Here is a 17729-nt window from a genome sequence, read left to right on the forward strand (position 1 = left end):
ACAGATACCGCCACATAGTGCACAGGAGCCACCACACAAGGTACAGATACCACCACACAGTGCACAGAATCCAACACCAGGTACAGATACCACCACACACTGCACAGAAGCCGCCACATGAGGTACAGAAACGGCCACACACTGCGCAGGAGCCGACACATGAGGTACAGATACCGCCACACACTGCACAGGAGCCGACACACAAGGTACAGATACCGCCACACACTGCACAGGAGCCGCCACATGAGGTACAGATACCGCCACACATTGCACAGGAGCCGACACACCAGGTACAGATACCGCCACACACTGCACAGGAGGCACCGCACAAGGTACAGATACCGCCACACACTGCACAGGAGCCGCCACACCAGGTACAGATACCGCCACACACTGCACAGGAGCCGCCATATGAGGTACAGATACCGCCACACACTGCACAGGAGCCGCCACACCAGGTACAGATACCGCCACACACTGCACAGGAGCCGCCACATGAGGTACAGATACCGCCACACACTGCACAGGAGCCGCCACATGAGGTACAGATACCGCCACACACTGCACAGGAGCCGACACACCAGGTACAGATACCGCCACACACTGCACAGGAGCCGACACACCAGGTACAGATACAGCCACACACTGCACAGAAGCCGACACACCAGGTACAGATACCGCCACACACTGCACAGGAGCCGACACACCAGGTACAGATATCGTCACACAGTGCACAGGAGGCACCGCACAAGGTACAGATACCGCCACACACTGCACAGGAAGCACCGCACAAGGTACAGATACTGCCACACACTGCACAGAAGCCGACACACCAGGTACAGATACCGCCACACACTGCACAGGAGCCGACACACCAGGTACAGATACCGCCACACACTGCACAGGAGTCGACACATGAGGTACAGATACCACCACACACTGCACAGGAGCCGACACACCAGGTACAGATACCGCCACACACTGCACAGGAGCCACCACACGAGGTACAGATACCGCCACACACTGCACAGGAGCCAACACACCAGGTACAGATACCGCCACACACTGCACAGGAGCCGCCACATGAGGTACAGATACCGCCACACACTGCACAGGAGCCGCCACACCAGGTACAGATACCGCCACACATTGCACAGGAGCCAACACACCAGGTACAGATACCGCCACACACTGCACAGGAGCCACCACACAAGGTACAGATACCGCCACATAGTGCACAGGAGCCACCACACAAGGTACAGATACCACCACACAGTGCACAGAATCCAACACCAGGTACAGATACCACCACACACTGCACAGAAGCCGCCACATGAGATACAGATACCGCCACACACTGCACAGGAGCCGACACATGAGGTACAGATACCGCCACACACTGCACAGGAGCCGACACACCAGGTACAGATACCGTCGCACAGTGCACAGGAGCCACCGCATGAGGTACAGATACCACCACACACTGCACAGGAGCCGACACAACAGGTACAGATACCGCCACACACTGCACAGGAGCCGCCACATGAGGTACAGATACCGCCACACATTGCACAGGAGCCGACACACCAGGTACAGATACCGCCACACACTGCACAGGAGGCACCGCACAAGGTACAGATACCGCCACACACTGCACAGGAGCCGCCACACCAGGTACAGATACCGCCACACACTGCACAGGAGCCGCCACATGAGGTACAGATACCGCCACACACTGCACAGGAGCCGCCACACCAGGTACAGATACCGCCACACACTGCACAGGAGCCGCCACATGAGGCACAGATACCGCCACACACTGCACAGGAGCCGCCACATGAGGTACGGATACCGCCACACACAGCACAGGAGCCGCCACATGAGGTACAGATACCGCCACACACTGCACAGGAGCCGACACACCAGGTACAGATACCGCCACACACTGCACAGGAGCCGCCACACCAGGTACAGATACAGCCACACACTGCACAGAAGCCGACACACCAGGTACAGATACCGCCACACACTGCACAGGAGCTGACACACCAGGTACAGATACCGTCACACAGTGCACAGGAGGCACCGCACAAGGTACAGATACCGCCACACACTGCACAGGAGGCACCGCACAAGGTACAGATACTGCCACACACTGCACAGAAGCCGACACACCAGGTACAGATACCGCCACACACTGCACAGGAGCCGACACACCAGGTACAGATACCGCCACACACTGCACAGGAGCCGACACAACAGGTACAGATACCGCCACACACTGCACAGGAGCCGCCACATGAGGTACAGATACCGCCACACATTACACAGGAGCCGACACACCAGGTACAGATACCGCCACACACTGCGCAGGAGGCACCGCACAAGGTACAGATACCGCCACACACTGCACAGGAGCCGCCACACCAGGTACAGATACCGCCACACACTGCACAGGAGCCGCCACATGAGGTACAGATACCGCCACACACTGCACAGGAGCCGACACACCAGGTACAGATACCGCCACACACTGCACAGGAGGCACCGCACAAGGTACAGATACCGCCACACACTGCACAGGAGCCGACACATGAGGTACAGATACCGCCACACACTGCACAGGAGCCGCCACATGAGGTACAGATACCGCCACACACTGCACAGGAGCCGCCACATGAGGTACAGATACCGCCACACACTGCACAGGAGCCGACACACCAGGTACAGATACCGCCACACACTGCACAGGAGCCGACACACCAGGTACAGATACAGCCACACACTGCACAGAAGCCGACACACCAGGTACAGATACCGCCACACACTGCACAGGAGCCGACACACCAGGTACAGATACCGTCACACAGTGCACAGGAGGCACCGCACAAGGTACAGATACCGCCACACACTGCACAGGAGGCACCGCACAAGGTACAGATACTGCCACACACTGCACAGAAGCCGACACACCAGGTACAGATACCGCCACTCACTGCACAGGAGCCGACACACCAGGTACAGATACCGCCACACACTGCACAGGAGCCACCACACGAGGTACAGATACCGCCACACACTGCACAGGAGCCAACACACCAGGTACAGATACCGCCACACACTGCACAGGAGCCGACACACCAGGTACAGATACCGCCACACAGTGCACAGGAGCCAGCACACCAGGTACAGATACCGCCACACACTGCACAGGAGCCAACACACCAGGTACAGATACCGCCACACAGTGCACAGGAGCCAACACACCAGGTACAGATACCGCCACACACTGCACAGGAGCCACCACACAAGGTACAGATACCGCCACACACTGCACAGGAGCCACCACACGAGGTACAGATACTGCCGCACACTGCACAGGAGCCGACACATGAGGTACAGATACCGCCACACACTGCACAGGAGCCGACACACCAGGTACAGATACCGCCACACACTGCACAGGAGGCACCACACAAGGTACAGATACCGCCACACACTGCACAGGAGCCGACACACCAGGTACAGATACCGCCACACACTGCACAGGAGCCGACACACCAGGTACAGATACCGTCACACAGTGCACAGGAGCCGACACACCAGGTACAGATACCGCCACACACTGCACAGGAGCCGCCACATGAGGTACGGATACCGCCACACACTGCACAGGAGCCACCACACCAGGTACAGATACCGCCACACACTGCACAGGAGCCGACACACCAGGCACAGATACCGCCACACACTGCACAGGAGCCGCCACATGAGGTACAGATACCGCCACACACTGCACAGAATCCGCCACATAAGGTACAGATACCGCCACACAGTGCACAGGAGCCGACACACCAGGTACAGATACCGCCACACACTGCACAGGAGCCGACACATGAGGTACAGATACCGCCACACAGTGCACAGGAGCCGACACCCCAGGTACAGATACCGCCACACACTGCACAGGAGCCGACACACCAGGTACAGATACCGCCACACACTGCACAGGAGCCGCCACATGAGGTACAGATACCGCCACACACTGCACAGGAGCCGACACACCAGGTACAGATACCGCCACACACTGCACAGGAGCCGCCACATGAGGTGCAGATACCGCCACACACTGCACAGGAGCCGACACACCAGGTACAGGTACCGTCACACACTGCACAGGAGCCGCCACATGAGGTACAAATACAGCCACACACTGCACAGGAGCCGACACACCAGGTACAGATACCGTCACACACTGCACAGGAGCCGCCACATGAGGTACAGATACCGTCACACACTGCACAGGAGCCGCCACATGAGGTACAGATACCGCCACACACTGCACAGGAGCCGACACACCAGGAACAGATACCGCCACATAGTGCACAGGAGCCACCACACAAGGTACAGATACCACCACACAGTGCACAGAATCCAACACCAGGTACAGATACCACCACACACTGCACAGAAGCCGCCACATGAGGTACAGAAACGGCCACACACTGCGCAGGAGCCGACACATGAGGTACAGATACCGCCACACACTGCACAGGAGCCGACACACAAGGTACAGATACCGCCACACACTGCACAGGAGCCGCCACATGAGGTACAGATACCGCCACACATTGCACAGGAGCCGACACACCAGGTACAGATACCGCCACACACTGCACAGGAGGCACCGCACAAGGTACAGATACCGCCACACACTGCACAGGAGCCGCCACACCAGGTACAGATACCGCCACACACTGCACAGGAGCCGCCATATGAGGTACAGATACCGCCACACACTGCACAGGAGCCGCCACACCAGGTACAGATACCGCCACACACTGCACAGGAGCCGCCACATGAGGTACAGATACCGCCACACACTGCACAGGAGCCGCCACATGAGGTACAGATACCGCCACACACTGCACAGGAGCCGCCACATGAGGTACAGATACCGCCACACACTGCACAGGAGCCGACACACCAGGTACAGATACCGCCACACACTGCACAGGAGCCGACACACCAGGTACAGATACAGCCACACACTGCACAGAAGCCGACACACCAGGTACAGATACCGCCACACACTGCACAGGAGCCGACACACCAGGTACAGATATCGTCACACAGTGCACAGGAGGCACCGCACAAGGTACAGATACCGCCACACACTGCACAGGAAGCACCGCACAAGGTACAGATACTGCCACACACTGCACAGAAGCCGACACACCAGGTACAGATACCGCCACACACTGCACAGGAGCCGACACACCAGGTACAGATACCGCCACACACTGCACAGGAGTCGACACATGAGGTACAGATACCACCACACACTGCACAGGAGCCGACACACCAGGTACAGATACCGCCACACACTGCACAGGAGCCACCACACGAGGTACAGATACCGCCACACACTGCACAGGAGCCAACACACCAGGTACAGATACCGCCACACACTGCACAGGAGCCGCCACATGAGGTACAGATACCGCCACACAGTGCACAGGAGCCATCACACCAGGTACAGATACCGCCACACACTGCACAGGAGCCACCACACAAGGTACAGATACCGCCACATAGTGCACAGGAGCCACCACACAAGGTACAGATACCACCACACAGTGCACAGAATCCAACACCAGGTACAGATACCACCACACACTGCACAGAAGCCGCCACATGAGATACAGATACCGCCACACACTGCACAGGAGCCGACACATGAGGTACAGATACCGCCACACACTGCACAGGAGCCAACACACCAGGTACAGATACCGCCACACACTGCACAGGAGCCGACACACCAGGTACAGATACCGCCACACACTGCACAGGAGCCGACACACCAGGTACAGATACCGTCGCACAGTGCACAGGAGCCACCGCATGAGGTACAGATACCGCCACACACTGCACAGGAGCCACCATACGAGGCACAGATACCGCCACACACTGCACAGGAGCCGACACAACAGGTACAGATACCGCCACACACTGCACAGGAGCCGCCACATGAGGTACAGATACCGCCACACATTGCACAGGAGCCGACACACCAGGTACAGATACCGCCACACACTGCACAGGAGGCACCGCACAAGGTACAGATACCGCCACACACTGCACAGGAGCCGCCACACCAGGTACAGATACCGCCACACACTGCACAGGAGCCGCCACATGAGGTACAGATACCGCCACACACTGCACAGGAGCCGCCACACCAGGTACAGATACCGCCACACACTGCACAGGAGCCGCCACATGAGGCACAGATACCGCCACACACTGCACAGGAGCCGCCACATGAGGTACAGATACCGCCACACACAGCACAGGAGCCGCCACATGAGGTACAGATACCGCCACACACTGCACAGGAGCCGACACACCAGGTACAGATACCGCCACACACTGCACAGGAGCCGACACACCAGGTACAGATACAGCCACACACTGCACAGAAGCCGACACACCAGGTACAGATACCGCCACACACTGCACAGGAGCTGACACACCAGGTACAGATACCGTCACACAGTGCACAGGAGGCACCGCACAAGGTACAGATACCGCCACACACTGCACAGGAGGCACCGCACAAGGTACAGATACTGCCACACACTGCACAGAAGCCGACACACCAGGTACAGATACCGCCACACACTGCACAGGAGCCGACACACCAGGTACAGATACCGCCACACACTGCACAGGAGCCGACACAACAGGTACAGATACCGCCACACACTGCACAGGAGCCGCCACATGAGGTACAGATACCGCCACACATTACACAGGAGCCGACACACCAGGTACAGATACTGCCACACACTGCGCAGGAGGCACCGCACAAGGTACAGATACCGCCACACACTGCACAGGAGCCGCCACACCAGGTACAGATACCGCCACACACTGCACAGGAGCCGCCACATGAGGTACAGATACCGCCACACACTGCACAGGTGCCGACACACCAGGTACAGATACCGCCACACACTGCACAGGAGGCACCGCACAAGGTACAGATACCGCCACACACTGCACAGGAGCCGACACATGAGGTACAGATACCGCCACACACTGCACAGGAGCCGCCACATGAGGTACAGATACCGCCACACACTGCACAGGAGCCGCCACATGAGGTACAGATACCGCCACACACTGCACAGGAGCCGACACACCAGGTACAGATACCGCCACACACTGCACAGGAGCCGACACACCAGGTACAGATACAGCCACACACTGCACAGAAGCCGACACACCAGGTACAGATACCGCCACACACTGCACAGGAGCCGACACACCAGGTACAGATACCGTCACACAGTGCACAGGAGGCACCGCACAAGGTACAGATACCGCCACACACTGCACAGGAGGCACCGCACAAGGTACAGATACTGCCACACACTGCACAGAAGCCGACACACCAGGTACAGATACCGCCACTCACTGCACAGGAGCCGACACACCAGGTACAGATACCGCCACACACTGCACAGGAGCCACCACACGAGGTACAGATACCGCCACACACTGCACAGGAGCCAACACACCAGGTACAGATACCGCCACACACTGCACAGGAGCCGACACACCAGGTACAGATACCGCCACACAGTGCACAGGAGCCAGCACACCAGGTACAGATACCGCCACACACTGCACAGGAGCCAACACACCAGGTACAGATACCGCCACACAGTGCACAGGAGCCAACACACCAGGTACAGATACCGCCACACACTGCACAGGAGCCACCACACAAGGTACAGATACCGCCACACACTGCACAGGAGCCACCACACGAGGTACAGATACTGCCGCACACTGCACAGGAGCCGACACATGAGGTACAGATACCGCCACACACTGCACAGGAGCCGACACACCAGGTACAGATACCGCCACACACTGCACAGGAGGCACCACACAAGGTACAGATACCGCCACACACTGCACAGGAGCCGACACACCAGGTACAGATACCGCCACACACTGCACAGGAGCCGACACACCAGGTACAGATACCGTCACACAGTGCACAGGAGCCGACACACCAGGTACAGATACCGCCACATAGTGCACAGGAGCCACCACACCAGGTACAGATACCGCCACACACTGCACAGGAGCCGACACACCAGGTACAGATACCGCCACACACTGCACAGGAGCCGCCTCATGAGGTACAGATACCGCCACACACTGCACAGGAGCCGACACACCAGGTACAGATACCGCCACACACTGCACAGGAGCCGACACATGAGGTACAGATACCGCCACACACTGCACAGGAGCCGACACACCAGGTACAGATACCGCCACACACTGCACAGGAGCCAACACACCAGGTACAGATACCGCCACATAGTGCACAGGAGCCACCACACCAGGTACAGATACCGCCACACACTGCACAGGAGCCACCACACCAGGTACAGATACCGTCACACACTGCACAGGAGCCGCCACATGAGGTACAAATACCGCCACACACTGCACAGGAGCCGACACACCAGGTACAGATACCGTCACACACTGCACAGGAGCCGCCACATGAGGTACAGATACCGTCACACACTGCACAGGAGCCGCCACATGAGGTGCAGATACCGCCACACACTGCACAGGAGCCGACACACCAGGTACAGGTACCGTCACACACTGCACAGGAGCCGCCACATGAGGTACAAATACAGCCACACACTGCACAGGAGCCGACACACCAGGTACAGATACCGTCACACACTGCACAGGAGCCGCCACATGAGGTACAGATACCGTCACACACTGCACAGGAGCCGCCACATGAGGTACAGATACCGCCACACACTGCACAGGAGCCGACACACCAGGAACAGATACCGCCACATAGTGCACAGGAGCCACCACACAAGGTACAGATACCACCACACAGTGCACAGAATCCAACACCAGGTACAGATACCACCACACTCTGCACAGAAGCCGCCACATGAGGTACAGAAACGGCCACACACTGCGCAGGAGCCGACACATGAGGTACAGATACCGCCACACACTGCACAGGAGCCGACACACAAGGTACAGATACCGCCACACACTGCACAGGAGCCGCCACATGAGGTACAGATACCGCCACACATTGCACAGGAGCCGAAACACCAGGTACAGATACCGCCACACACTGCACAGGAGGCACCGCACAAGGTACAGATACCGCCACACACTGCACAGGAGCCGCCACACCAGGTACAGATACCGCCACACACTGCACAGGAGCCGCCATATGAGGTACAGATACCGCCACACACTGCACAGGAGCCGCCACACCAGGTACAGATACCGCCACACACTGCACAGGAGCCGCCACATGAGGTACAGATACCGCCACACACTGCACAGGAGCCGCCACATGAGGTACAGATACCGCCACACACTGCACAGGAGCCGCCACATGAGGTACAGATACCGCCACACACTGCACAGGAGCCGACACACCAGGTACAGATACCGCCACACACTGCACAGGAGCCGACACACCAGGTACAGATACAGCCACACACTGCACAGAAGCCGACACACCAGGTACAGATACCGCCACACACTGCACAGGAGCCGACACACCAGGTACAGATATCGTCACACAGTGCACAGGAGGCACCGCACAAGGTACAGATACCGCCACACACTGCACAGGAAGCACCGCACAAGGTACAGATACTGCCACACACTGCACAGAAGCCGACACACCAGGTACAGATACCGCCACACACTGCACAGGAGCCGACACACCAGGTACAGATACCGCCACACACTGCACAGGAGTCGACACATGAGGTACAGATACCACCACACACTGCACAGGAGCCGACACACCAGGTACAGATACCGCCACACACTGCACAGGAGCCACCACACGAGGTACAGATACCGCCACACACTGCACAGGAGCCAACACACCAGGTACAGATACCGCCACACACTGCACAGGAGCCGCCACATGAGGTACAGATACCGCCACACAGTGCACAGGAGCCAACACACCAGGTACAGATACCGCCACACACTGCACAGGAGCCACCACACAAGGTACAGATACCGCCACATAGTGCACAGGAGCCACCACACAAGGTACAGATACCACCACACAGTGCACAGAATCCAACACCAGGTACAGATACCACCACACACTGCACAGAAGCCGCCACATGAGATACAGATACCGCCACACACTGCACAGGAGCCGACACATGAGGTACAGATACCGCCACACACTGCACAGGAGCCGACACACCAGGTACAGATACCGCCACACACTGCACAGGAGCCGACACACCAGGTACAGATACCGTCGCACAGTGCACAGGAGCCACCGCATGAGGTACAGATACCGCCACACACTGCACAGGAGCCACCATACGAGGCACAGATACCGCCACACACTGCACAGGAGCCGACACAACAGGTACAGATACCGCCACACACTGCACAGGAGCCGCCACATGAGGTACAGATACCGCCACACATTGCACAGGAGCCGACACACCAGGTACAGATACCGCCACACACTGCACAGGAGGCACCGCACAAGGTACAGATACCGCCACACACTGCACAGGAGCCGCCACACCAGGTACAGATACCGCCACACACTGCACAGGAGCCGCCACATGAGGTACAGATACCGCCACACACTGCACAGGAGCCGCCACACCAGGTACAGATACCGCCACACACTGCACAGGAGCCGCCACATGAGGCACAGATACCGCCACACACTGCACAGGAGCCGCCACATGAGGTACAGATACCGCCACACACAGCACAGGAGCCGCCACATGAGGTACAGATACCGCCACACACTGCACAGGAGCCGACACACCAGGTACAGATACCGCCACACACTGCACAGGAGCCGACACACCAGGTACAGATACAGCCACACACTGCACAGAAGCCGACACACCAGGTACAGATACCGCCACACACTGCACAGGAGCTGACACACCAGGTACAGATACCGTCACACAGTGCACAGGAGGCACCGCACAAGGTACAGATACCGCCACACACTGCACAGGAGGCACCGCACAAGGTACAGATACTGCCACACACTGCACAGAAGCCGACACACCAGGTACAGATACCGCCACACACTGCACAGGAGCCGACACACCAGGTACAGATACCGCCACACACTGCACAGGAGCCGACACAACAGGTACAGATACCGCCACACACTGCACAGGAGCCGCCACATGAGGTACAGATACCGCCACACATTACACAGGAGCCGACACACCAGGTACAGATACTGCCACACACTGCGCAGGAGGCACCGCACAAGGTACAGATACCGCCACACACTGCACAGGAGCCGCCACACCAGGTACAGATACCGCCACACACTGCACAGGAGCCGCCACATGAGGTACAGATACCGCCACACACTGCACAGGAGCCGACACACCAGGTACAGATACCGCCACACACTGCACAGGAGGCACCGCACAAGGTACAGATACCGCCACACACTGCACAGGAGCCGACACATGAGGTACAGATACCGCCACACACTGCACAGGAGCCGCCACATGAGGTACAGATACCGCCACACACTGCACAGGAGCCGCCACATGAGGTACAGATACCGCCACACACTGCACAGGAGCCGACACACCAGGTACAGATACCGCCACACACTGCACAGGAGCCGACACACCAGGTACAGATACAGCCACACACTGCACAGAAGCCGACACACCAGGTACAGATACCGCCACACACTGCACAGGAGCCGACACACCAGGTACAGATACCGTCACACAGTGCACAGGAGGCACCGCACAAGGTACAGATACCGCCACACACTGCACAGGAGGCACCGCACAAGGTACAGATACTGCCACACACTGCACAGAAGCCGACACACCAGGTACAGATACCGCCACTCACTGCACAGGAGCCGACACACCAGGTACAGATACCGCCACACACTGCACAGGAGCCACCACACGAGGTACAGATACCGCCACACACTGCACAGGAGCCAACACACCAGGTACAGATACCGCCACACACTGCACAGGAGCCGACACACCAGGTACAGATACCGCCACACAGTGCACAGGAGCCAGCACACCAGGTACAGATACCGCCACACACTGCACAGGAGCCAACACACCAGGTACAGATACCGCCACACAGTGCACAGGAGCCAACACACCAGGTACAGATACCGCCACACACTGCACAGGAGCCACCACACAAGGTACAGATACCGCCACACACTGCACAGGAGCCACCACACGAGGTACAGATACTGCCGCACACTGCACAGGAGCCGACACATGAGGTACAGATACCGCCACACACTGCACAGGAGCCGACACACCAGGTACAGATACCGCCACACACTGCACAGGAGGCACCACACAAGGTACAGATACCGCCACACACTGCACAGGAGCCGACACACCAGGTACAGATACCGCCACACACTGCACAGGAGCCGACACACCAGGTACAGATACCGTCACACAGTGCACAGGAGCCGACACACCAGGTACAGATACCGCCACATAGTGCACAGGAGCCACCACACCAGGTACAGATACCGCCACACACTGCACAGGAGCCGACACACCAGGTACAGATACCGCCACACACTGCACAGGAGCCGCCTCATGAGGTACAGATACCGCCACACACTGCACAGGAGCCGACACACCAGGTACAGATACCGCCACACACTGCACAGGAGCCGACACATGAGGTACAGATACCGCCACACACTGCACAGGAGCCGACACACCAGGTACAGATACCGCCACACACTGCACAGGAGCCAACACACCAGGTACAGATACCGCCACATAGTGCACAGGAGCCACCACACCAGGTACAGATACCGCCACACACTGCACAGGAGCCACCACACCAGGTACAGATACCGTCACACACTGCACAGGAGCCGCCACATGAGGTACAAATACCGCCACACACTGCACAGGAGCCGACACACCAGGTACAGATACCGTCACACACTGCACAGGAGCCGCCACATGAGGTACAGATACCGTCACACACTGCACAGGAGCCGCCACATGAGGTACAGATACCGCCACACACTGCACAGGAGCCGACACACCAGGTACAGATACCGCCACATAGTGCACAGGAGCCACCACACAAGGTACAGATACCACCACACAGTGCACATAATCCAACACCAGGTACAGATACCACCACACACTGCACAGAAGCCGCCACATGAGGTACAGATACCGCCACACACTGCACAGGAGCCGACACATGAGGTACAGATACCGCCACACACTGCACAGGAGCCGACACACCAGGTACAGATACCGCCACACACTGCACAGGAGCCGACACACCAGGTACAGATACCGTCACACAGTGCACAGGAGCCACCACATGAGGTACAGATACCGCCACACACTGCACAGGAGCCGACACAACAGGTACAGATACCGCCACACACTGCACAGGAGCCGCCACATGAGGTACAGATACCGCCATACATTGCACAGGAGCCGACACACCAGGTACAGATACCGCCAGACACTGCACAGGAGGCACCGCACAAGGTACAGATACCGCCACACACTGCACAGGAGCCGCCACACCAGGTACAGATACGCCACACACTGCACAGGAGCCGCCACACCAGGTACAGATACCGCCACACACTGCACAGGAGCCGCCACATGAGGTACAGATACCGCCACACACTGCACAGGACCCGCCACATGAGGTACAGATACCGCCACACACTGCACAGGAGCCGCCACATGAGGTACAGATACCGCCACACACTGCACAGGAGCCGACACACCAGGTACAGATACCGCCACACACTGCACAGGAGCCGACACACCAGGTACAGATACAGCCACACACTGCACAGAAGCCGACACACCAGGTACAGATACCGCCACACACTGCACAGGAGCCGACACACCAGGTACAGATACCGTCACACAGTGCACAGGAGGCACCGCACAAGGTACAGATACCGCCACACACTGCACAGGATGCACCGCACAAGGTACAGATACTGCCACACACTGCACAGAAGCCGACACACCAGGTACTGATACCGCCACACACTGCACAGGAGCCTCCACACGAGGTACAGATACCGCCACACACTGCACAGGAGCCAACACACCAGGTACAGATACCGCCACACACTGCACAGGAGCCAACACACCAGGTACAGATACCGCCACACAGTGCACAGGAGCCAACACAGCAGGTACAGATACCGCCACACACTGCACAGGAGCCACCACACGAGGTACAGATACTGCCACACACTGCACAGGAGCCGACACATGAGGTACAGATACCGCCACACACTGCACAGGAGCCGACACACCAGGTACAGATACCGCCACACACTGCACAGGAGGCACCACACAAGGTACAGATACCGCCACACACTGCTCAGGAGCCACCACATAAGGTACAGATACCGCCACACAGTGCACTGGAGCCGCCACATGAGGTACAGATACCACCACATAGTGCACAAGAGGCACCACACAATGTAGAGATACCACCACACAGTGCACAGGAGCCACCACATCAGGTACAGATACCGCCACACACTGCACAGGAGCCGACACACCAGGTACAGATATCGCCACACACTGCACAGGAGCCTCCACACACTGCGCAGAAGCCGCAACACGAGGTACAGATACCGCCACACATTGTACAGGAGCCATCACACGAGGTACAGATATTGCAACACAGTAAACAGGAGCCGCCACACGAGGTACAGATACCGCCACACAGTGGACAGGAGCCGACACACGAGGTACAGATACCACCACACAGGGGACAGGAGCCGACACACGAGGTACAGATACCACCACACAGTGCACATGCCGCCACACCAAGTACAGATATCACCACACAGTGCACAGGAGCCACCATACGAGGTACAGATAGTGCACAGGAGCCACCACATTGAATATTCGCCATGCCTGGGAGTAAAGGTCACAGTTATGAGATCAGACAAACTGGCAGAAATATTTCTATATAGTACAGTGACTAGTGCCTATTTAAAGGTGATGCATACTACTGTTAAAGGGATTCTGTAAGCATGCTTTTACATATGGGTTACTCAGCTATCTTGGCACCAGCTCCAGGCCATCCATCTCTCTTCCCCGGGGTGAGTCCATCTCTTTTTCCTGGTGTCCTCTCTTCCTCGGTGTCCATCTCTCTTCCCCGATGTCCTCTCTTCCTCGGTGTCCATCTCTCTTCCCCGGCGTCCGTCTCTCTTAGCCGGCGTCTGTCTCTCTTCCCCAGCGTCCACCTCTCTTCCCCGGCGTCCATCTCTCATCCCCGGCATCTGTCTCTCTTCCTCGTCATCCATCACTTTTTCCCCGGCGTCCATCTCTCTTCCCCGGCGTCCATCTCTCTTTCCCGGCGTCCGTCTCTCTTCCCCGACGTCCGTCTCTCTTTCCCGCCATCCGTCACTCTTCCCCGGCATCCGTCTCTCTTCCTCGGTGTCCATCTCTCTTCCCCAGCATCCGTCTCTCTTCCTCGGTGTCCATCTCCCTTTCCCGGCATCCGTCTGTCTTCCTCGGCGTCCTTCTCTCTTCCCCGGCGTCTGTCTCTCTTCGCCGGCGTCTGTCTCTCTTCCCCAGCGTCCACCTCTCTTCCCCGGCATCCATCTCTCATCCCCGGCATCTGTCTCTCTTCCTCGTCATCCATCACTTTTTCCCTGGTGTCCATCTCTCTTCCCCGGCGTCCATCTCTCTTCCCTGGCGTCCATCTCTCTTTCCCGGCATCTGTCTCTCTTCCCTGGCGTCCGTCTCTCTTTCCCGGCATCCGTCACTCTTCCCCGGCATCCGTCTCTCTTCCTCGGTGTCCATCTCTCTTCCCTGGCATCCGTCTCTCTTCCTCGGCGTCCTTCTTTCTTCCCCGGCATCCATCTCTCTTCCTTTGCGTCTGTCTCTCTTTCTCGGCATCCGTCTCTCTTCCCGGGCGTCTGTCTCTCTTCCTTGGCATCTGTCTCTCTTCCTCGGCATCGGTCTCTCTTCCCGGGCGTCTGTCTCTCTTCCTTGGCATCTGTCTCTCTTCCTCGGCATCGGTCTCTCTTCCCCGGCGTCCGTCTCTCTTTCTTGGCATCTATCTCTCTTCCTCGGCATCCGTCTCTCTTCCCCGGCGTCTGTCTCTCTTCCCCGGCATCCGTCTCTCTTCCCCGGTGTCCGTCTCTCTGGGATCTATCAGCACATGCTAGTGTCATGCTCCTTGGCCTGTTCTGGCCGCTGTATGACACGTGAGTATTCAGGTAGTAACCTGCTGATACAATGTGCAGACATTCCACTGTTATACAGTCTGTATTAAGGTGCCAGACTGACTTTTGCCTGGGCTACTCCACGGTCTCGTCCGCACACTCAGCTCTGCTGTGCCAAAGTGCTGTCTGCATAATCAGCTCTGCAGTAATATAGTGTTAGGCTGCCGTCACACTAGCAGTATTTGGTCAGTATTTTACATCAGTATTTGTAAGCCAGTATTTGTAAGAGCTGCACTCACTATTCTGCTGGTGCAGTCACTGTGTACATACATTACATTATTAATTCTGAGTTACATCCTGTATTATACCCCAGAGCTGCACTCACTATTCTGCTGGTGCAGTCACTGTGTACATACATTACATTACTGATCCTGAGTTACATCCTGTATTATACTCCAGAGCTGCACTCACTATTCTGCTGGTGCAGTCACTGTGTACATACATTACATTATTAATTCTGAGTTACATCCTGTATTATACCCCAGAGCTGCACTTACTATTCTGCTGGTGCAGTCACTGTGTACATACATTACATTACTGATCCTGAGTTACCTCCTATATTATACTCCAGAGCTGCACTCACTATTCTGCTGGTGCAGTCACTGTGTACATACATTACATTACTGATCCTGAGTTACATCCTGTATTATACTCCAGAGCTGCACTCACTATTCTGCTGGTGCAGTCACTGTGTACATACATTACTGATCCTGAGTTACATCCTGTATTATACCCCAGAGCTGCACTCACTATTCTGCTGGTGCAGTCACTGTGTACATACATTACTGATCCTGAGTTACCTCCTGTATTATACCCCAGAGCTGCACTCACTATTCTGCTGGTGCAGTCACTGTGTACATACATTACTGATCCTGAGTTACCTCCTGTATTGTACCCCAGAGCTGCACTCACTATTCTGCTGGTGCAGTCACTGTGTACATACATTACTGATCCTGAGTTACCTCCTATATTATACCCCAGAGCTGTACTCACTATTCTGCTGGTGGAGTCTTTGGGTACATACATTACAGTCTCTTACCCATGAGCACAGTGTGTGCGGCAGTCAGGAAGCAGGTGAATATAAATCTTCCCATCTTGATGTCCGGACCTGTGATTGCGGTGCTGTATATGAGATTGCTTAGATTTATAGCACAGGTCCTCCCCGGATTATCAGACACAGAATATCTTGTGTAATGACGCCGCTGGTAGTTATTAGGTTACATTTCCTCACATAAGATCTGTAATTATCCTACATTATTTCTGCCTTTCAGTTACGGAAAAAAGTTGCGACGATTGATAACGAGACGTCTCGGCTTGCGTCATTCTGTAAGAGAAAGTCTGATATTAGAGGGTCTTGTGCTGGACTTCA

General features: G+C 56.8%; 1 protein-coding gene across 1 annotated transcript in view; it reads right to left on the reverse strand.

Moving 5' to 3' along the window:
• The window catches only part of LOC138641528 (secreted Ly-6/uPAR-related protein 1-like), a 38821-nt gene extending 21327 nt beyond the window's left edge, over nt 1–17494 (reverse strand). Inside the window, exon 1 of the mRNA XM_069728999.1 lies at nt 17400–17494. Within this exon, the coding sequence (XP_069585100.1) occupies nt 17400–17454 (55 nt within the window). The 5' untranslated portion in view covers nt 17455–17494. The remainder of the gene's footprint in view (nt 1–17399) is intronic.
• Nucleotides 17495–17729: the final 235 nt, after the last annotated feature.

This window comes from Ranitomeya imitator, chromosome 6, assembly GCF_032444005.1.
Source record: "Ranitomeya imitator isolate aRanImi1 chromosome 6, aRanImi1.pri, whole genome shotgun sequence".
Taxonomy (NCBI): Eukaryota; Metazoa; Chordata; class Amphibia; order Anura; family Dendrobatidae; genus Ranitomeya; species Ranitomeya imitator.